Source organism: Delphinus delphis, chromosome 16, assembly GCF_949987515.2.
Source record: "Delphinus delphis chromosome 16, mDelDel1.2, whole genome shotgun sequence".
In the NCBI taxonomy this organism is placed as follows: domain Eukaryota; kingdom Metazoa; phylum Chordata; class Mammalia; order Artiodactyla; family Delphinidae; genus Delphinus; species Delphinus delphis.
Genome location: NC_082698.1, coordinates 11,397,141 through 11,419,330, shown reverse-complemented (window position 1 = coordinate 11,419,330; position 22,190 = coordinate 11,397,141). Strand labels below are relative to the sequence as shown.

The 22,190-nt window shown below is 37.2% G+C and overlaps 1 protein-coding gene across 6 annotated transcripts in view; it reads left to right on the top strand.

Moving 5' to 3' along the window:
* Positions 1-22,190, top strand: part of INPP5F (inositol polyphosphate-5-phosphatase F) — a 98,722-nt gene that overhangs the window by 38,583 nt on the left and 37,949 nt on the right. For all 6 annotated transcript variants that reach the window (XR_009522389.1, XM_060033955.1, XM_060033952.1 and 3 more), the window contains exon 3: positions 7,789-7,925. Coding sequence is in view for 5 of the 6 variants with exons in the window: in XM_060033952.1 (XP_059889935.1) it covers positions 7,789-7,925 (137 nt within the window). In the remaining variant the exon portion in view is untranslated. The remainder of the gene's footprint in view (positions 1-7,788; positions 7,926-22,190) is intronic.

Sequence of the window (22,190 nt, the reverse complement as noted above, 5' to 3'; positions counted from 1 at the left end):
ATTATATAACGGATCATTTAACGATACTTCGTACATTTTAAAAAATGAGATCAAGAGAAACTAGACAGATTGTTTCTGACAGCAAGAGACTAGCAGTACTTGAAGAGATAATAGCCAAGAATTTTCGAAAACCAACTATAAATACAAGTCACAATGTCAAGAAATACTTTGAACTGCAAGGGAAAAAATACAAAGAAAACCACCCTTAGACACCTTGTAGTAAAACTGATGAAAACTAAAGACAAAGAAAACATCCTAAAGCAGCCAGAGAAAAACCACACATTAAATTCAAGGGCATTCAATCAGCCTTGATAGGAACAATGGAAGCTGGAAGACAGTGGAATGCTGTCTTCAAAGTGCCTGTCTAGAATTTTATACCTTCAAAAATTAAGGAAAAAAAGACATTTTGAGCCAAACAAAGAATTCGTCATCAGCAGTATCTGCACTAAAAGAAATACTAAGAATTCTTCAGGTAAAAGGAACATGATTCCAGATGGGAGTGTGGAGTTGTAGGAAGGAGTGAAGGTCAGTGGAAAGAGTAAATGTGTTGGTAAATTTAAATAAAGTTGGCTTTATATGAGGTTTAAAATTAACGCAGAATGAAAACACACAACAATAATAGTAACAATAGTGAGCTAGAAAGGGCTGGTGTTCTAAGGTCCTTTCACTGTCCAGGAACTGGCAAAAATACTAATTTACATTAGGCTTTTGTAAGCTAGGGCTCGTATTATCAGACCCTACAATATAACCACTAATAGCATAATAAAAGATTGTAAAAACCTAATAAAGGGGGAAATGGAATAATAATAATTTTAACACTTAATAATCCAAAAGAAGGCAAGAAAAGAAAGCATGTAGAACAGGTGGGACAAATGGTAAGACGGTAGAATGATTCTTAAGTTTATCAACAATTACATTACATACAAATGGACTTAGTACTCAGTTAAAAAACAAAGCTTTTCATAATGGAAAAACAATAAAATTCATCTACAAGCTGCTTTTAAGACAAATACCTTAGGTATATGTGTATGTATATAGAATGGTCCAAAGTAAAAGGATAGAAAAAAAAGAGAAACCAAGCAAATGCTAACCTACTGAAAAATAATGTGTCTATCCCAATATCAAAACAGACTTTAAGGCAAGAAGCATAAAGAAGATATACATTTCAAAAATAGCAAAAGTTCAAGTCACCAGAAAGATATAGCAATTTTAAATTTGTACACACCTAAGCCTTAAAATATAAAAAGGGCAATGAGTCATTTGCCTTAAACTTATTAGTTAGACTGTCAACTTGAAACGGCAGAGAAACATATGAGTATTCTTATTATCAGCTTGACACAGAAGAAAGGAAAGGTGAGCCAACTATAATCCCCTTTCCTAATTCTCTTTTTTCCTTCTTACCGACACATCTCCATTCTCTGATTCATCTGGTGCAAATGCAGACTCCGAGCATTTATTAGAGGCGTAATCTACAGACGCTCTTCAAGAATTTAAATATTTGTTACTTGAATATTATGTTACAACTTCGGAGTATGTAGTAACCACCTGGGTTAGTATTTATTGGCATGCGGATATAATTATAAATTCTATTGTGCTGATTTCGAGTGTTAAGGCAGCAGGGTTCTCTCTGCTTTGTCATTTCCCAGCTTCTCCTGTTGGACACTCCAGGTGACGTGGACCTAGGAGAGGTGAAGGAAGTGCTTTGTCCTCAGGAATATAGTCTGCAGGATTGGGACAAGCTAAAGGAGGAAAACATGAGAGTCATTATCAGATCCACCTTCTTTTTTATTTTTGCCTTTGGTTGTAACGTGAATGTTTATAGAGAGACACAGAGAAACTGGAAAGTGTCCAAAAGAGCAGTGAAAACAGAACCTTTGTATGCTACAAAAGTAAATAAATAAGTTTTTTTTTCTCTAAAAGAATTAAGTCTTAAAAAAAAATCCCATTGAACCAGTTCAAATCAGAACCAGTCTTTGGAAAAGGTGAGCCAGAAGAAAAATATCAGAAAAGCAAAATCATTTTCACGCAAATATTTCATTCACTTCAAGTGTCTGGCCCACAGAATACGTACTGCCTATGTATTTCTATCACTAGGGGCTCTTTTAGTTGAATCTCACTTAACCTGTTTGCCAGATTAACCAACATGCCTTACTGCCTCTGCAGAGTCTGTTGGTAGATGCATTGGATGCTCTGAAGGCCGGGGGAGACTGGGTAGGAAGCCCTCTCCCTTCTGGTGGATTGTGTTTATTTCCAATCCTGTTCATACTTGTTTTACTCGATATTGTAATTACATAGTTAAATAAGCCCATCAACTATGAGTATTGATACAAAAAGAAAGACTTCCTGTTTCTATGAAGGCTAAATTGAATGCTTTGGAAAGACTAGATAAAGCTGTGTTGCATCAGAAGAAAAAAAAAATGGTAAATTACCCCACCAAATACTTATTAGGGGCTCATTCTCAAAGAATGTGGGAATTTAGTTCCCCGACCAGGGATCATCGAACCAGTGCCCCATGTAATGGAAGCGCAGAGTCCTAACTACTGGACCACCAGGAAATTCCCTAAATTATGTATGTTTAAAAGGTCATTGTTAAACTCTCAAGTAAGATTAAAAGGACTAATGCCAACAATGGTAACCAATTGCTCTCCTAGTCTCTGCTAGTCTCCTTATATGAGAGAACTCACAAGGTGGGGTTTGGATTAGATTTAAAGAATTGCCATGGAGTGGGGAACAATGGTCAAAGGGAACATTAATTGTATATGTAATGTTTACATTTTTAAACAAATGGAATGTATTCCTTTATTTCCTATCGAATTAACATTAATAAAAATGAAAAGGATTGCTAGACGTTCATTGTTGGATCAAATGCTTATCTTTTCTATATGTCAGTAGGATGGATAGTCATGTTGAGAAATATGTAAGATGCAGTACTTCCTAGAGGTGAGGTCACGAGTAGGGAGAAAAGAGTTTCATCCAATTTTAGGAAAAAAAAAAATTTTTTTTTAAATGAAAATCTTTATCCTGCCATTACTTATCCTCTTTTAACTGAGTCAGTTATTGTATAGGGCAAGCAATTGAATCTTTTCCAGGACTATTGTTTTAGTTTGCCCTAACTGGTCATGGTTTTCAAGATAATCACTTCCTAATCAGTTTTATTATCTTGCTGGGGAAGTCAGATTTTCCTGTCTGTCTTTTCCTGAAGGAGTCAGGGTTACAAAATTGACCTTTTTTCCCATTGTAAAATGTTTAAAAAGTTGAAAAAATATCTTTATGCTGAAAGACCTTGCTAGACTAAATTACCTTTGACACATGGTTGTACCGCATATCCAGAGTTCAGTGTGGTAGCTTTAATTGAGCCAAGTTTCTTCTGCTGGTGGGTGATATAAATTAATGCGGTAACCTGCATTTGTGCTTTTAAAAACTTTATTACAAAACTATGCGTGACTGGATACTGGGATTGCTAAACAGTAGTGATGCTATATATCAATACTTTTACATTTTTCTTGGCTTAAAGCACAAACTAGAGAAAATATATTTGGATCATTTAACCCTGTAACTAACATGCTCATTCTTGCCGAACTTCCAGGCTTCTATGTGTTTATTATTGTGTTTTGTTTCACCTAAGGCAAAATAATTACAGGAATACATATTGCTATTTCTCATGAGGTTTTTTGTTTGTTTTGTTTTGTTTTCTAGGGGCAGCCTAGAACTATCTTAGTGTCCAATTCAAATTTTTCATTTTCTTTCCATTATGATTTTAATGTTCCTTTGAACACTATTTCAAATACCTGTGTCTCTGTGTTTGACAGGAAATACACTTTTTAGTTTTTTTCATTTATTTATTTATTTATGGCTGTGTTGGGTCCTCATTGCTGAGTGCAGGCTTTCTCTAGTTGCGGTGAGCGGGGGCTACTCTTCCTTGTGGCGCACGGGCTTCTCATTGCGGTGGCTTCTCTTGTTGCAAAGCACGGGTTCTAGGTGCGTGGGCTTCAGTAGTTGTGGCTCACGGGCTCTAGAGTGCAGGCTCAGTAGTTGTGGTGCATGGGCTCAGTTGCTCCATGGCATGTGAGAATGTTCTCGGACCAGGGCTCGAACCCGTGTCCCCTGCCTTGGCAGGCGGATTCTTAATCACTGCGCCACCAGGGAAGCCCACTTTTTAGTTTTTTACTCTCTGCTGTGGTAGATAAGACTCCTAACAAGTTCTTTTGTTCTTTAGAAGGAGTTTTTTTTTTAAAAAATGATTGAGACGTAGTTCACACACCATAAAATTCACTCTTAAATTACAATTCAATGGTGTTTAGTATCATCATAAGGTTGTACAACCATCACCACTATCTAATTCCAGGACATTTTCATCATCCCACCTTACTTAGACTATAACTAGTAAATATCGATTTCCTTATCTATCTTACCCTTAGTTTTTTCATTTTGATCAGTGTGTAAGACTGAAAACAGTAAGACAGGAAACTGTATATTAAAAGACTTATGAGATTTTAACCCAGTGCAATTTGTAGAGCTGGTTGGAAGTCAACTACAAAAAGACATTTTTATTCATGGTCCCCACACTCCCAGCGTCTAAATTATTTCAAAGCAGATTCCAGATGTTTTTCTGCAGATACTTCAGTATGTATTTCAACACTAATTATTGACACACCATGCTTTCCCCCTCTTTATTATCATTTACTAGATGCCCATATTTACATGGGTCTGCGTCTGTCTTCTCTGTTCTTTTCTAGTATTCATTTGTCCATTCTTGTACTGGCACCACATTGTTTTATTTACCATAGGTTTATCATATGTTTTGCTACCTGGTAAACATCAGCTTTTAGTAATAATAACAGGAATTATAAAAATTATTTAGTCCTCATAGATACTCTCTGAAATAGGTGGTTTTATCCCATTCTACAGATGAGAAAACCAAGAATTGGAGCAGTTAAGTATTAAGCTGAAGTACATGACAAATAAATAAGGCAGCTAAAATTTGAGTCTGAGTTCTGACCTCAAAGTCCAGAACACTGAGGCTTCTCTGAAAAGGGAAAGCTACTGTTTACAAAATTTTTTCTCTTTTGTTTGAGATCATTTACATGGTATTTTCTCAGATTTAGTATTCATTATAATCCCTCAGGCATATTGAACTTAAGTCTGTAATTTTTTTTATAGAAGCACCTCAGTTTTTCAGTTTCTGTGTATGAGTTTAGCTAGCTAAACTCTAAAAATATGCGTATTTTCTTTTTAAATGTATTTGAGTTTGTAAGTTGAATTTCAGTATTGACAATACCAATGTTTTTGTGGAAAAAAGCATGCCTTTCGTTTCCCAAGTGAGTCTATGTGTGGGGTAAAACCTCTGTGTTTGAAATTTAGTATTTTTATATTTTTGGTACTATACCATTAGATGGCTTATTGGAAAGACATTTATTACATTTGATTGTGCACATTGTGTTTTTGTCATTGCTGTAATTTCTTAAAATCGCAATTCTTAATGTTAATATGAAAGCAAGAAGGCATAAACTGGGAAGAGGGCTTCCTAATGTTGGCTTGTCTGATCATCTGCCAACACTAAATTGTTCAGTGTAAAATAGAAATTATTCCTGTGAGGTTAAGAGACCTGTGGTAAGAATTTCTTTTTATTCAGCAGACTGTATTAGCATTCAACAGTTTATTATGTATTATGTGCTTTATTTATTTTGTGTTAGGTTTATTGTGTGTTAGGTGCTTGGTAACCTTAATCTGTGCCTGACGTACTTCCCAGCACATGGTAGGTCCTTGGTTAAAGTTTAATGATATTAATGAAATGACCTGCAAAAGCCTTGAAACTTTGAAGTAGATTTCTACCCTATTTTATAAAGAACTATGAAACGTTTCCAAATTCTTGCATTTATGAAATGCTTTAAGCACATCTCCAGAGCACTTTCCCTCAAATGAGAGTTGACTAATATTTGGGGGAAAAATGGGGGAAATTAAAATACTATATATCTTTTAAAAATATTTTTTCATAAGGGGAATATATATCCATCATGCTATTTTTCTATAGTAAGAAATTCCTGAAACACTGTTTCAATTATTTTTATTTTTGGTACTAATTAGGTAGTATTTTTAAAGGGTGTAGAGTCTCATAAAATGAAAAATTGCTTTTGGATGCTGTCTTTCATAGACCATTTCTCAGTTAAATAGAAATCTTTTGTGAGAAGTAGAAATTTGGATTGGAAAGATAACTATTGGGCCTCTAAGTGTTTTCTTTCCTTTCTTTCTTGTAATTATTAAATACTTCTTTCATTTGTTTTACACCCCTCCCCCACTTTCTTCAATATATTTACTTATTTGCTCAGTCCTAGTGTACACATAAAGTAGTTTTGGAATTGCTAACTCATACTCTTCTGAAAAATAATTCACTAACCAGAGTACAATATTGTATACAGTTCTTTTTGTCTTTATCCTTGCAAAATACTGTTTTCCAAAGTTATTTAGATTAGTTTATTTCTTCCTTATCTCCTACATTATGGTTACGTTTTCCATTTGTAACAGAGTTGGGTTACTCTTTGCATTTTGTTTTGGGTTCCCTTCACATTCTGGTTAATTTGAACTACTTGTTTTTGAGGGGATGTGAAACATTACCATGATTCTAAGAGTCAGAACTACGTGAAAGGGTATACTTGGAGAGATGTCATCCCCCTGATCCCTTTTATCCCATTCCTGTTTTCTCTTCCTTCCATGTCATTTCCACCTACTCCTTGTTCAGTAACCAATCTCATTAATTTCTAATTTCTCTTTCCTCTTTTTTTTGTACAAATGAGCAGATATGTGCATATTTTCTCATCTTTCTTACAGAAAGGGTGGCACACTCTAGATACTCTTTTGTGCTTCAATTTAATACTATATCTTATTATGTAATACCCTTATTGTATATTAATAATATCCAGTTTATCCCCTTAATGTATCGAGGAATCACTTCTTAGCAGTTTACAGAATGCTTTTTTACAGCTGCATAGTACTCTACTGCATAGATGTGCCATAGTTTATTCAGCCATTCTCCTATGTCTGGGCATTCTAGTTGTTTCCAGTATTTTACAGTTGTAAACTGCTGCAATGAATAGATTTGAGTATGTGTACTTTTGTGTTGTTGAGGTGTGTCTTCAAGGTAAATTCACAAGAGTGGGATTGCTAGGTTCAAAGGTAAGTGTGTATGTTTTATTATTAGTTATCACAAAATTTCCCTCCAGAAAAGTTGTGTGCATTTGTATTCCCACCAGCACTAGGAGAGTGCCTGGTTTCCACAGCCTGGCCAGCGAATGTGCTGTCATACTTTTTTATTATCCCCAAGCTGATGGGTGAGAATGGTATTGCAACATTTTAATTTACATCTCCATTGAAAATCTTTTCATACATTTAAGGGTCATTTTTGTATCTTTGTTGTGCTCTAAAAGGTACCAGTCCACGGCCTGTTAGGAACCGGGCCACACAACAGGGTGAGCGGGGCGGGGAGGAGGGGGGAGCAGGTAAAGCTTCATCTGCCGCTCCCCATCGCTTGCATTACTGCTTGAACCATTGCTCGCGTTGCTACCTGAACCATCCCCCCCACCGCTCACATTACCACCTGAACCACACCCCAACCCGCCTCGGCCGTGGAAAAATTGTCTTCCACGAAACCGGTCCCTGGTGCCTAAAAGGTTGGGGACCGCTGCTTTAAAGGGTTGTATCTTTTGCACACTGTGTTTGATTATTCACCTTCAGCTTGCCGGGACAGTACCACTTTATAGAAGCCAGACATTAAATATGACTTTTCTCTTTCAGATCTACCATGGTGGCTTATTTTAATTCGGCAGAAAGCTTTGGTGGGCAAACTTCCAGGAGACCATGAGGTCTGTAAAGTTACCAAAATTGCTGTGCTATCACTTTCTGAAATGGAACCTCAGGATCTTGAGCTAGAGGTAAGGTAAAGTCTCAGGAAATTTTATGGAAACTTGATATAGATGTAATGGCAACTATGGGGATTTGGTTTAATAGACCAGAATCATAGAGTTTTAGAGCTGGATAATATCTTTAGAGTAATTTAATCCTGTGGTTTTTAAGTCTCACTTTGGTAGTGGAACCTTTGTTTTAAAATCTGTGAAATCCAGTATATAAAATGCATAGAAGCCAGAGCTGCTTTTGTTGAGGTAGTGATAGGAGAAGAGGGGTTCCTTGGGGCCCTGCCTACTTGGCTTCTGCTGGAAGCCACCTTCTGTTTCTAGGGATCCCTAAGACTGCACAGCACAGTTCAAAAACTGGTTTGGGGTAGGGGAAGTCAAGGTGAGATTTAACTTTTATTATATCTTTTATCTATATTTCTTGAAATTTCTCTCAGGCTATATTTCTCTTGTAGTTTTTTTTTCATTTCTCATTTTATTGATTTGAGTGCTCTCCCTCTTTTTCTTGATGAGTCTGGCTAATGGTTTATCCATTTTGTTTATCTTCTCAAAGAACCAGCTTTTAGTTTTATTGATCTTTGCTATTGTTTTATTTCTATTTCACTTATTTCTGCTCTGTTCTTTATGATTTCTTTCCTTCTGCTAACTTTTGGTTTTGTTTGTTCTTCTTTCTCTAGTTCCTTTAGGTGTAAGGTTAGATTGTTTATTTGAGATTCTTCTTGTTTCTTGAGGTAGGCTTGTATAGCTCTAAACCTCCCTCTTAGAACTGCTTTTGCTGCATCCCATAGGTTTTGGATCGTTGTGTTTTCATTGTCATTTGTCTCTAGGTATTTTTTGATTTCCTCTTTGATTTCTTCAGTGATCTCTTGGTTATTTAGTAACGTATTGTTTAGCCTCCATGTGTTGGTGTTTTTTATGTTTTTTTCCCTGTAATTCGTTTCTAATCTCATAGCGTTGTGGTCAGAAAAGATGCTTGATATGATTTTAGTTCTCTTGAATTTACCGTGGCTTGATTTGTGACCCAAGATGTGATCTATCCTGGAGGATGTTCTGTGTGCAGTTGAGAAGAAAGTGTAATCTGCTGTTTTTGGATGGAAGGTTCTATAAATATCAATTAAATCTGTCTGGTCTGTTGTGTCATTTAAAGCTTGTGTTTCCATATTAATTTTCTGTTTGGATGATCTGTCCATTGGTGTAAGTGAGGTGTTAAAGTACCCCATTATTATTGTGTTACTGTCGATTTCCTCTTTTATAGCTGTTAGAAGTTGCCTTATGTATTGAGGTGCTCCTATGTTGGGTGCATATATATTTATAATTGTTATATCTTCTTGGATTGATCCCTTGATCATTATGTAGTGTCCTTCCTTGTCTCTTGTAACATTCTTTATTTTAAAGTCTATTTTATCTGATATGAGTACTGCTACTCCAGCTTTCTTTTGATTTCCATTTGCATGGAATATCTTTTTCCATCCCCTCACTTTCAGTCTGTATGTGTCCCTAGGTCTGAAGTGGGTCTCTTGTAGACAGCATATAGATGGGTCTTGTTTTTGTATCCATTCAGCCAGTCTATGTCTTTTGGTTGGAGCATTTAATCCATTCACGTTTAAGGTAATTATCGATATGAATGTTCCTATGACCATTTTCTTAATTGTTTTGGGTTTGTTTTTGTAGGTCCTTTTCTTCTCTTCTGCTTCCCACTTAGAGAAGTTCCTTTAGCACTTGTAGAGCTGGTTTGGTGGTGCTGAATTCTTTTAGCTTTTGCTTGTCTGTAAAGCTTTTGATTTCTCCATTGAATCTGAATGAGATCCTTGCTGGGTAGAGTAATCTTGGTTGTAGGTTCTTCCCTTTCATCACTTTAAGTATATCATGCCACTCCCTTCTGGCTTGCAGAGTTTCTGCTGAGAAATCAGCTGTTAACCTTATGGGAGTTCCCTTGTATGTTATGTGTCGTTTTCCCCTTGCTGCTTTCAATAATTTTTCTTTGTCGTTAATTTTTGCCAGTTTGATTACTATGTGTCTCGGCGGGTTTCTCCTTGGGTTTATCCTGTATGGAACTCTCTGCACTTCCTGGACTTGGGTGGCTATTTCCTTTCCCATGTTAGGGAAGTTTTCGACTATAATCTCTTCAAATATTTTCTCGGGTCCTTTCTCTGTCTCTTCTCCTGGGACCCCTATAATGCGAATGTTGTTGCGTTTAATGTTGTCCCAGAGGTCTCTTAGGCTGTCTTCAGTTCTTTTCATTCTTTTTTCTTTATTCTGTTCCGCAGCAGTGAATTCCACCATTCTGTCTTGCAGGTCACTTATCCGTTCTTCTGCCTCAGTTATTCTGCTATTGACTCCTTCTAGTGTAGTTTTCATTTCAGATATTGTATTGTTCATCTCTGTTTGTTTGTTCTTTAATTCTTTTAGGTCTTTGTTAAACATCTCTTGCATCTTCTCGATCTTTGCCTCCATTCTTTTTCCGAGGTCCTCTATCATCTTCACTATCATTATTTTGAATTCTTTTTTCTGGAAGGTTGCCTATCTCCACTTCATTTAGTTGTTTTTCTGGGGTTTTATCTTTTTCCTTCATCTGGTATATAGCCCTCTGCCTTTTCATCTTGTCTGTCTTTCTGTGAATGTGGTTTTTGTTCCACAGGCTGCAGGATTGTAGTTCTTCTTGCTTCTTCTGTCTGCCCTCTGGTGGATGAGGCTATCTGAGAGGCTTGTGCAGGTTTCCTGATGGGAGGGACTCTTTTTTCTTTTTTTTTTTTTGAAGAAAGAAAAACCACTGATCTTGTAAGACTTTTTCATTTTCCAAGAGGAAATCAAGCCTTCAAATACAGTGACTTAGGGCCAAGATAATGAGATTGCCCAGGGCCAATGTTTGTCTCCACACTGTGCCTGCCACCGCCTGGCTGAAGTAACCCATGAAAGCATTTGTATCATGCCTGCTGTCAGTGTGGGGATGTGGCATCTAGGGATGTCATCACTCTGTCATAGTCCTAGCCTATTCTGGTCACTGTGTGATGTGCCAGACAGGCCCTGAGGGTTAAATGGATTATCATATTTAATCCTTTGGACTATCCTATAAAGTAGGCACTGTTACAGTCCATGTTGTACAGGTGAAGAAAGAAGGCTTGGAGAGGAGATAATCACACCTGGACTCAGGCCGTTTGGTCCTGTATCACTCTGCTGACCTTGCCTCCCTGTTACCTGAATAGCAGGTAACAGGTAACATAGTTCCCACTACCCCACAGCTCAAATACGTGTTTTTCTAAGGTGAGTTGTTAGAAAGAAAGTTTGGGGACAGGGTTAAATTGTTTAAAAAAATAAGTACAGAGATACCTCAGAGACATTGTGGGTTTAATTCCAGACCACTGCAATAAAGCAAATATCATAATAACATGATTCACATGAATCTTTTTGTTTCTCAAGCATATAAAAGTTATGTTTATACTGTGGTCTATTAAGTGTGCAAGGACATTATGCCTAAAAAATAATGTACATACCTTAATTTTAAAATACCATTGCTAGAAAAATGCTAACCACCATCTCAGTTTTCGGTGAGTCAATATTTTTGCAATAACATCAAAGGTCACTGATCACAGATCACTATAACAAATATAATAATGATGAGAAAGTTTGAAATTGTGAAAATTAACAAAATGTGGCACAGAGACATGAATTAAGCAAATGCTGTTGGAAAATCCTGCCAATAGACTTGTTTGATGTAAGGTTGCCACAAACCTTTAATTTGTTAAAAAAAAAAAAAAAAAACGAAAAAAAAATATCTGCGAAGCACGGTAAAATGGGTATGCCTGTGACAATATAGTTATTTTTATGCTGGAAGTTTGACAATCTAATTTTAAGAAACAAGCATTAAAATGAACTTAGGAGGACATTGATATTCTATTTGTTGCAAGTATCAAAAAGAGATTAGAGTACTTCTTATTTCCTTTAATTGGTACTAGAGATGGAATACTAATACTATTGCTGATCTGAGACAAGTACCTTAGGTGGCAATTGGGCCTATTAAAAACAGGTATTGGCAGGTTTTGTTTGCATTTTATTTTAGTGAAGAACAGCCAGACTAAAAAAATTGTGTCAGTTTGCTAAGCTAATAAACTTGTGTCCTTTGGATGACTGCTGACAAATTGAAAGGTCAGTGTGGCTTCTTGTCACCAGCCTTTGCCTTGAGGGCGAGCACCCCTTGGGCAGCATGCTGGTTTGAGCATTAAGCCTGGGGGCCCTGACAGTTAGAGTTAGAGCAAGAAACATCTTATCCAGCACCTTGGTCACCTGCTAGTCATCAGTTTGTACATCTAGTACTCCCAACCCTGGGGAAATGAGCTGTCCTCATCGGAGAACTGGAGCTGGACTTTTCAGGGAGGTTTTCTTATGCCCTTTGTGGCCACCAATCCGTAACATTTGAGATTAGTAGCTGACTATTGTGTAAATGGCAGGGGTGGAGGGGGAGGAATCTTTAGGAAATAATATTTAATGGAATTTTAAGACACAAAAATGTGAATATGATGAAAGCTTTTAAAATGTCTTTATTCTGAAGATCTTTCCTTTTCTCTCTTGATACTCTTAAGTGAATGAGATTATCTTCAAATACAGGTGAAAATGAGATATGCCCCCACATAGCTGAGTATTTTTACAGCACAGTTGAACAGTCTGAGCTATGGCATTTGCCAGGGTACTAAAAGTTAAGAGTTGGAAATATGTAATGACCCTTGCTAATTAAGGGTAACCGTGATTATAGATAAAGTATTTCCAGATCCCATTTTAGTGATAGTTTGGCATGCCTTTCTCTCAAGAGAATAGAATTTTAGAAATTTGCATTTAAGCCTTTTTTCCCTTTCCTTTAATCCTATTTTATGGTAATGGAGCTTTACAGTGAACAATAGGAGGAAGGGAAAGAACAGCTATGTTGAAAATCACAAACTGTTTGCTTATTTTCTGACACATTAATTTAAATCTTTGGTATCTTTAATTCAATTTCCGTATAACTCCAGTTAAAAGGTGCATTTAGAAGCATGGTAATTTTTTTTTAACATCTTTATTGGAGTATAATTGCTTTACAATGGTGTGTTAGTTTCTGCTTTATAACTAAGTGAATCAGTTATACATATACATGTGTTCCCATATCTCTTCCCTCTTGCGTCTCCCTCCCTATCCCACCCCCCCTAGGTGGTCACAATAACCGAGCTGATCTCCCTGTGCTATGCGGCTGCTTCCCACTAGCTATCTATTTTATGTTTGGTAGTGTATATATGTCCATGCCACTCTCTCACTTTGTCCCAGCTTACCCTTCCCCCTCCCCGTGTCCTCAAGTCCATTCTGTACGTCTGTGTCTTTATTTCTGTCCTGCCCCTAGGTTCTTGAGAACAATTTTTTTGTTTTTAGATTCCATATATATGTGTTAGCATACAGTATTTGTTTTTCTCTTTCTGACTTCACTTTGTATGACAGACTCTAAGTCCATCCACCTCACTACAAATAACTCAGTTTCGTTTCTTTTTATGGCTGAGTAATAGTCCATTGTATGTATGTGCCACATCTTCTTTATCCATTCATCTGTCAATGGACACTTAGGTTGCTTCCATGTCCTGGCTATTGTAAATAGAGCTGCAATGAACATTGTGGTACATGACTCTTTTTTTAAATTTTATTTACTTTTTTATACAGCAGGTCCTTATTAGTCATCAATTTTATACACATCAATGTATACATGTCAACCCCAATCTCCCAATTCATCACACCACCAGCCCCACCCCGCCGCTGCTTTCCCCCCTTGGTGTCCATACGTTTGTTCTCTACATCTGTGTCTCAATTTCTGCCCTGCAAACCGGTTCATTTGTACGACTTTTCTAGGTTCCACATATATGCTTTACTATACGATATTTGTTTTTCTCTTTCTGACTTACTTCGCTCTGTATGACAGTCTCTAGATTCATCCATGTCTCTACAAATGACCCAATTTCATTCCGTTTTATGGCTGAGTAATATTCCATTGTACATATGTACCACATCTTCTTTATCGATTCATCTGTCGATGGGCATTTAGGTTGCTTCTGTGACCTGGCTATTGTAAATAGTTCTGCAGTGAACATTGGGGTGCATGTGTCTTTTTAAATTATGGTTTTCTTTGGGTATATGCCCAGTAGTGGGATTGCTGGATGATATGGTAATTCTATTTTTAGTTTCTTAAGGAACCTCCATACTGTTCTCCAGAGTGGCTGTATCAATTTACATTCCCACCAACAGTGCAAGAGGGTTCCCTTTTCTCCACACCCTCTCCAGCATTTATTGTTTGTAGATTTTCTGATGATGCCCATTCTAACTGGTGTGAGGTGATACCTCATTGTAGTTTTGATTTGCATTTCTCTAATAATTAGTGATGTTGAGAATCTTTTCATGTGCTTCTTGGCCATCTGTGTGTCTTCTTTGGAGAAATGTCTATTTAGGTCTTCTGCCCATTTTTGGATTGGGTTGTTTGTTTTTTTAATATTGAGCTGCATGAACTGTTTATATATTTTGGAGATTAATCCTTTGTCCATTGATTTGTTTGCAAATATTTTCTCCCATTCTGAGGGTTGTCTTTATTTTGTTTGTAGTTTCCTTTGCTTGGCAAAAGCTTTTAAGTTTCATTAGGTCCCATTTGTTTATTTTTGTTTTTATTTCCATTACTCTAGGAGGTGGATCAGAAAAGATCTTGCTGTGATTTATGTCAAAGAGTGTTCTTCCTATGTTTTCCTCTAAGAGTTTTATAGTGTCCGGTCTTACATTTAGGTCTCTAATCCATTTTGAGTTTATTTTTGTGTATGGTATTAGGGAGTGTTCTAATTTCATTCTTTTACATGTAGCTGTCCAGTTTTCCCAGCACCACTTATTGAAGAGACTGTCTTTTCTCCATTGTATATCATTGCCTCCTTTGTCATAGATTAGTTGACCATAGGTGCATGGGTTTGTCTCTGGACTTTCTTTCCTGTTGCATTTATCTGTATTTCTGTTTTTGTGCCAGTACCATATTGTCTTGATTACTGTAGCTTTGTAGTATAGCCTGAAGTCAGGGAATCTGTACCTCCAGCTCTGTTTTTCTCTCTCAAGACTGCTTTGGCTATTCAGGGTCTTTTGTGTCTCCATACAAATTTTAAGATTTTTTTGTTCTAGTTCTATAAAAAATGCCATTGGTAATTTGATAGGGATTGAATTGAATTGTAGATTGCTTTGGGTAATATAGTCATTTTCACAATATTGATTCTTCCAATCCAAGAACATGGTATATCTCTCCATCTGTTTGTATCATCTTTAATTTCTTTCATCAGTGTCTTATAGTTTTCTGCATACAGGTCTTTTGTCTCTGTAGGTAGGTTTATTCCTAGGTATTTTATTCTTTTTGTTGCAGTGGTAAATGGGAGTGTTTCCTTAATTTCTCTTAAGATTTTTCATCATTAGTGTATAGGAATGCAAGAGATTTCTGTGCATTAATTTTGTATCCTGCTACTTTACCAAATTCATTGATTACTTCTAGTAGTTTTCTGGTAGCAACTTTAGGATTCTCTGTGTATAGTATCATGTCATCTGCAAACAGTGACAGCTTTACTTCTTCTTTTCTGATTTGGATTCCTTTTATTTCTTTTTCTTCTCTGATTGCTGTGGCTAAAACTTCCAAAACTATATTGAATAATAGTGGTGAGAGTGGACAACCTTGTCTTGTTTCTGATCTTAGTGGAAATGGTTTCAGTTTTCACCATTGAGAACGATGTTCGCTGTGGGCTTGTCATATATGGCCTTTATTATGTTGAGGTAGGTTCCCTCTATGCCTACTTTCTGGAAGTTTTTTTTTTTATCATAAATGTGTATTGAATTTTGTCAAAAGCTTTTTCTGCATCTATTGAGATTATCATATGGTTTCTCCTTCAGTTTGTTAATATGGTGTATCAAATTGATTTGCATATATTGAAGAATCCTTGCATTCCTGGGATAAACCTCACTTGATCACGGTGTATGATCCTTTTAATGTGCTGTTGGATTCTGTTGCTAGTGTTTTGTTGAGGATTTTTGCATCTGTTTTCATCAGTGATATTGGCCTGTAGTTTTCTTTCTTTGTGACATCTTTGTCTGGTTTTGGTATCAGGGTGATGGTGGCCTTGTAGAATGAGTTTGGGAGTGTTCCTCCCTCTGCTGTATTTTGGAAGAGTTTGAGAAGGATCGGTGTTAGCTCTTCTGTAAATGTTTGATAGAATTCGCCTGTTAAGCCATCTGGTCCTGGACTTTTGTTTGTTGGAAGATTTTTAATCACAGTCTCAATTTCAGTGCTTGTGATTGGTCTGTTTATATTTTCTGTTTCTTTCTGGTTCAGTCTCAGGAGGTTGTGCTTTTCTAAGAATTTATCCATTTCTTCCAGGTTGTCCATTTTATTGGCATATAGTTGCTTGTAGTAATCTCTCATGATCCTTTATATTTCTGCAGTGTCAGTTGTTACTTCTCCTTTTTCATTTCTAATTCTGTTGATTTGAGTCTTCTCTCTTTTTTCTTGATGAGTCTGGCTAATGGTTTATCCATTTTGTTTATCTTCTCAAAGAACCAGCTTTTAGTTTTATTGATCTTTGTTATTGTTTTCTTTGTTTCTATTTCACTTATTTCTGTTCTGATCTTTATGATTTCTTCCTTCTGCTAACTTTGGTTTTTTTTGTTCTTCTTTCTATGATTGCTTTAGGTGTAAGTTAGGTTGTTTATCTGAGATGTTCTTGTTTCTTTTTTTTTTAATCTTTTCAATGTCTGTTTATTGTGTAGTGATATACTTTTAACTTTTTTATTTTTATTTTTTAACATCTTTATTGGGGTATAATTGCTTTACAATGGTGTGTTAGTTTCTGCTTTATAACAAAGTGAATCAGTTATACATATATATATGTTCCCATATCTCTCCCCTCTTGCATCTCCCTCCCTCCCACCCTCCCTAGAGATGTTCTTGTTTCTTGAGGTAGGATTGTATTGCTATAAACTTCCCTCTTAGAACTGCTTTTGCTGCATCCCATAGGATTTGGATTGTCGTGTTTTCATTGTCATTTGTTTCTGGGTATTTTTTGACTTCCTCTTTGATTTCCTCAGTGATCTCTTGGTTATTTAGTAGCGTATTGTTTAGCCTCCGTATGTTTGTATTTTTTACAGATTTTTTCCTATAATTGGTATCTAGTGTGGTAGCGTTGTGGTCAGAAAAGATACATGATACGATTTCAATTTTCTTAAATTTACCAAGGCTTGGTTTGTGATCCAAGATATGATCTATCCTGCAGAATGTTCCATGAGCACTTGAGAAGAAAGTGTATTCTGTTGTTTTTGGATGGAATGTCCTATAAATATCAATTAAGTCCATCTTGTTTAATGTGTCATTCAAGGCTTGTGCTTCCTTATTTATTTTCATTTTGAATGATCTGTCCATTGGTGAAAGTGGGGTGCTAAAGTCCCCTACTATTTTTGTGTTACTGTCGATTTCCCCTTTTATGGCTGTTAGCATTTTTCTTATGTATTGAGGTGCTCCTATGTTGGGTGCATAAATATTTACAATTGTTATATCTTCTTCTTGGATTGATCCCTTGGTCATTATGTAGTGTCCTTCTTTGTCTCTTGTTATAGTCTTTATTTTAAAGTTTGTTTTCTCTGATATGAGGATTGCTACTCCAGCTTTCTTTTGATTTCCATTTGCATGGAATATCTTTTTCCATCCCCTCACTTTCATTCTGTATGTGTCCCTAGGTCTGAAGTGGGTCTCTTACAGAGATGGGTCTTGTTTTTGTATCCATTCAGCCAGTCTGTGTCTTTTGGTTGGAGCATTTAATCCATTTACATTTAAGGTAATTATCGAGATGTATGTTCCTATTACCATTTTTTAAATTGTTTTGGGTTTGTCATTGTAGGTCTTTTCCTTGTGTTTCCTGCCTAGGGAGGTTCCTTTAGCATTTGTTGTAAAGCTGGTTTGGTGCTGCTGAATTCTCCTAGCTTTTCCTCATCTGTAAAGGTTTTAATTTCTTCATCAAATCTGAATGAGATCCTTGCTGGGTAGAGTAATCTTGGTTGTAGGTTATTCCCTTTCATCACTTTAAGTATGTCCTGCTACTCCCTTCTGGCTTGCAGAGTTTCTGCTGAAAGATCAGCTGTTAACCTTATGGGGATTCCCTTGTATGTTATTTGTTGTGTTTCCCTTGCTGCTTTTAATATTTTTTCTTTGTGTTTAATTTTTGATAGTTTGATTAATATGTGTCTTGGCATTTTTCTCCTTGGATCTATCCTGTATGGGACTCTCTGTGCTTGCTGGACTTCATTGATTCTTTCCTTTCCCATATCAGAGAACTTTTCAACTATAATCTCTTCAAATATTTTCTCAGTCCCTTTCTTTTTCTCCTCTTCTTCTGGGACCCCTATAGTGCAAATTTTGGTGCATTTAATGTTGTCCCAGAGGTCTCTAGACTGTCCTCAATTCTTTTCATTCTTTTTTCTTTATTCTGCTCTGCAGTAGTTATTTCCACTATTTTATCTTCCAGATCACTTATCCATTCTTCTGCCTCAGTTATTCTGCTATTGATTCTTTCTAGCGAATTTTTAATTTCATTCATTGTGTTGTTCATCATTGTTTGTTTGCTGTTTAGTTCTTCTGGATCCTTGTTAAACGTTTCTTGTATTTTCTCCATTCTGTTTCCAAGATTTTGGATTGTCTTTACTATCATTACTCTGAATTCTTTTTCAGGTAGAGTGCCTATTTCCTCTTTGTTTGGTCTGGTGGGTTTTTACCTTGCTCCTTCATCTGCTGTGTGTTTTCTCTGTCTTCTCATTTTGCTTAACTTACTGTGTCTGGGGTCTGCTTTTCACAGGCTGCAAGTTCATAGTTCCCGCTGTTTTGATGTCTGCCCTCAGTGGCTAAGGTTGGTTCAGTGGGCTCTGTAGGGTTCCTGGTGGAGTGGACTAGTGCCTGTGTTCTGGTGGAAGAGGCTGGATCTTGTCTTTCTGGTGGGCAAGACCACGTCCAGTGGTGTGTTTTGGGATGTCTGTGACCTTATTATGATTTTAGGCAGCCTCTCTGCTAATGGGTGGGGTTGTGTTCCTGTCTTGTTAGTTGTTTGGCATAGGATGTCCAGTACTGTAGCTTGCTGGTCGTTGAGTGGAGCTGGGTCTTAGTATTGAGATGGAGATCTCTGGGAGAGCTTTCACCGTTTGATATTACATGGAGCCAGCAGGTCTCTGGTGGATCAGTGTCTTGAACTCAGCTCTCCCACCTCAGAGTCACAGGCCTGACACCCGGCCAGAGCACCAAGACCCTGTCAGCCACACGATTCTTTTGGGAAGTCTGAGGTCTTCTGCCAGTGTTCAGTAGGTGTTCTATAGGAAGTGTTCCACATGTAGTTGTATTTCTGATATATTTGTGGAGAGGAAGGTGATCTCCACATCTTACTCCTCCACCATCTTGAAGGTCCCCCCAGCCCCCCAATTGACTTTTTGCTTTAGTTATATGGCTTGTTTGCCAGTTTTTAAAATAATTTTCATAGTATACAGTTTACTCATTTAAAGCACATAATTTCAGTGGTTTTTAGTATATTCACAGTTTTTTAACTGTCACCACAATTAATGTTAGAACATTTTCATCGCTCTAAAAATAACCCTGCACTCATTAGTAGTCACTCATTTCCCCCCAAACCCCAGGCAAATCCTAGGCAACCATTAATCTACTTTCTTTCTCTGTAAATTTGCCTATTCTGAATATTTCTGATAAATGGAATCATAAAATATGTGGCCTTTTGTGACTAGCTTCTTTTATTTAGCACCATGTTTTCAAGGTTCATGCTTGTTGTAGCATGTGTCAACACTTAATTCCTTTTTATTCCATTGTATACCACATTTTATTTATCCATTCATCAGTTGATGGACATTTAGGTTGTTTTCACTTTGGGGCTGTTATGAGTAATACTGCTGTGAACATTGTGTACAAGTTTTTGGGTGGACATTTGTTTTCGTTTCTCTTGGCAGAAAGAGAAATTCCATACCTAGGAATGGAATTGCTGGGTCATATAGTAACTGTGTCTAACCTCTTGAGGACCTGCCAGACTGTTTTTCAAAGCAATGTGCCATTAAAGGAAAAAAAAAAAAGATCTAGGGACTTCCCTGGCAGTCTAGTTAGTGGTTAAGGCTCTGCACTTCCACTGCAGTGGGTGCGGGTTTGATCCCTGGTCGGGGAACTAAGATCCCACATGCCATGCAGCATGGCCAAAAAAAAAAAAAAAAAAAAAAGATCTATACAAGGGTATGAAGAATCTGTGGGTTTCAAATAAATGAGAACATAGATGTTCTTTCTTTTGAAAAAACATCCTTTAAAGTTTTATAGGCTTATGTTCCATATCTGCATATCTTATTTGCTGTATCTCATTGCCTTAATAGATAACTGTATCATTTTCCATATTTGGTTTCCCATTAGACATCTGTTTAAAATTTTAGCTCCAGATGGACATAGATAGCTACCAACCTTTAAAGTAAAATCATTTAGTTTCCTTTTCCTATACAGCAGCAACAACATCAGCCCTTAATCTTGGTTGTGAAATGTAAGTTGCTAGAGTAGTAGAAAAACTAGGGGAGCACTGTGGCGCTTGCAGTGGTGCTTTTCTTTTTGAGATGGTGTGTATCGATGTTGTGAGAAGTGCCTAAGCACATATTACACAGGACTGGCTGGGCCTCTGGAAAAGGGAAGGTGATCCTACTGTCCACACTGTATGTTGTAATCCCTAGAGCTCTGTCTAAACAAAACATCTTAAGACTGGAAGGGATCCCAAGAAGTAGTTTTCTGTATTCCTGTTTCTGGGTAGGCCTGAATTTAACCTATTTTAAAAGATAGTGGTCTATACTTTCTTTTCTAAAGTTAACTTTATATATGGAAGATTTTTAAATATTCATTGAAAATGTTTTATGTTTAAAGTATTTTAAATTTCTATTTAGAAAAGTCAGTTTTAAGAGACAGAGACAGACTTCTGGATAAGATGATGTGGTGACTTTGTGCTTTGTAATGCAGATCACAATCCTTATCTGAAATCTTTGGGGCTGTATTTGTTTTAGAATTCAGGTTTGGGGGCTTTCTAAAAGGTTATTCCATGTACTTGATATATGTGCAGTGAGTCTGGGACATTACCCTACAATTTTACACATTCAAACTTCTTAAAGAATCATATGAATATTCATTCTAAGGAAGATAAATGATGACTATAAATTGCCTCATATCAGTTCAGGGATTATTTTGTCATTAGATGAGCTTGTAGCAAACTTTTAAAAACTTTCAGGTTTCAGAGTTTTTTGGATTTTGGAGTTAAGGGATATTGGGCCTATACCAACTCTGTTCCAAGCCCAGGAAGAGGAGAGATTAAAAAAAAAAAGAGGGCTTCCCTGGTGGCGCAGTGGTTGAGAGTCTGCCTGCTGATGCAGGGGACACGGGTTCGAGCCCTGGTCTGGGAAGATCCCACATGCCGCGGAGCGGCTGGGCCCGTGAGGCATGGCTGCTGAGCCTGCGCGTCCGGAGCCTGTGCTCCGCAACGGGAGAGGCCACAACAGTGAGAGGCCCACGTACCGCCAAAAAAAAAAAAAAAAGAGAGAAAAGAAAAGAAAAACAAGACATTCCCAGGCCTAGAGGGAAACCGCATCTTATCTTCATGGACCATAAACGGAATAGTGGGTCAGACAGAGGCCTTCTAGTTTCTGCATCCATAAGCAGGCAGTGGTGGGTGGAGATTTGGTCCCTACACATTAAAGGGAACTAAAAGGGCTATATTGGAGATGGGTGTCTGGAGCCATGTTCAGTACTTTAAGCCTGGTGCTGGAGTGGGACCCCCCAGTTCGTGAAAGGAGGCTCTTAGGTTATCTGTTCTAAGTGGGATAATTGTGCCGAAAAGAATTCTCTTGTCTGTTAAGCCAGTAGCACCTCCCTTGAGAAACACTGGTCTTGGCAAAAGATAAGGATCTGAATTAACACAATAACAATCAGCATGAAGTAGTTGGGGTTGATAGGAGAGACTTCAGCAGGTAGAATAATGGAAGATGACTCCAAGATTTCTTGCTTAAGTAATCCAGTGGGTGATGTAGTCATTGCCTGAGATACGGCATACCAGAGAAGGAACAAGATTTGCTAAACAGACGTTGGTCAGGTTTGGAGATGCTGAATTTGAGAGACTAGTGTCTCATTAGTGGGGAGATGTATTTTGGGGTCATGAGCTCAGAGCAAGAGAGTAGAGTTAGAAATGTAGAGTTCAACGTAGTGGTAGTTAA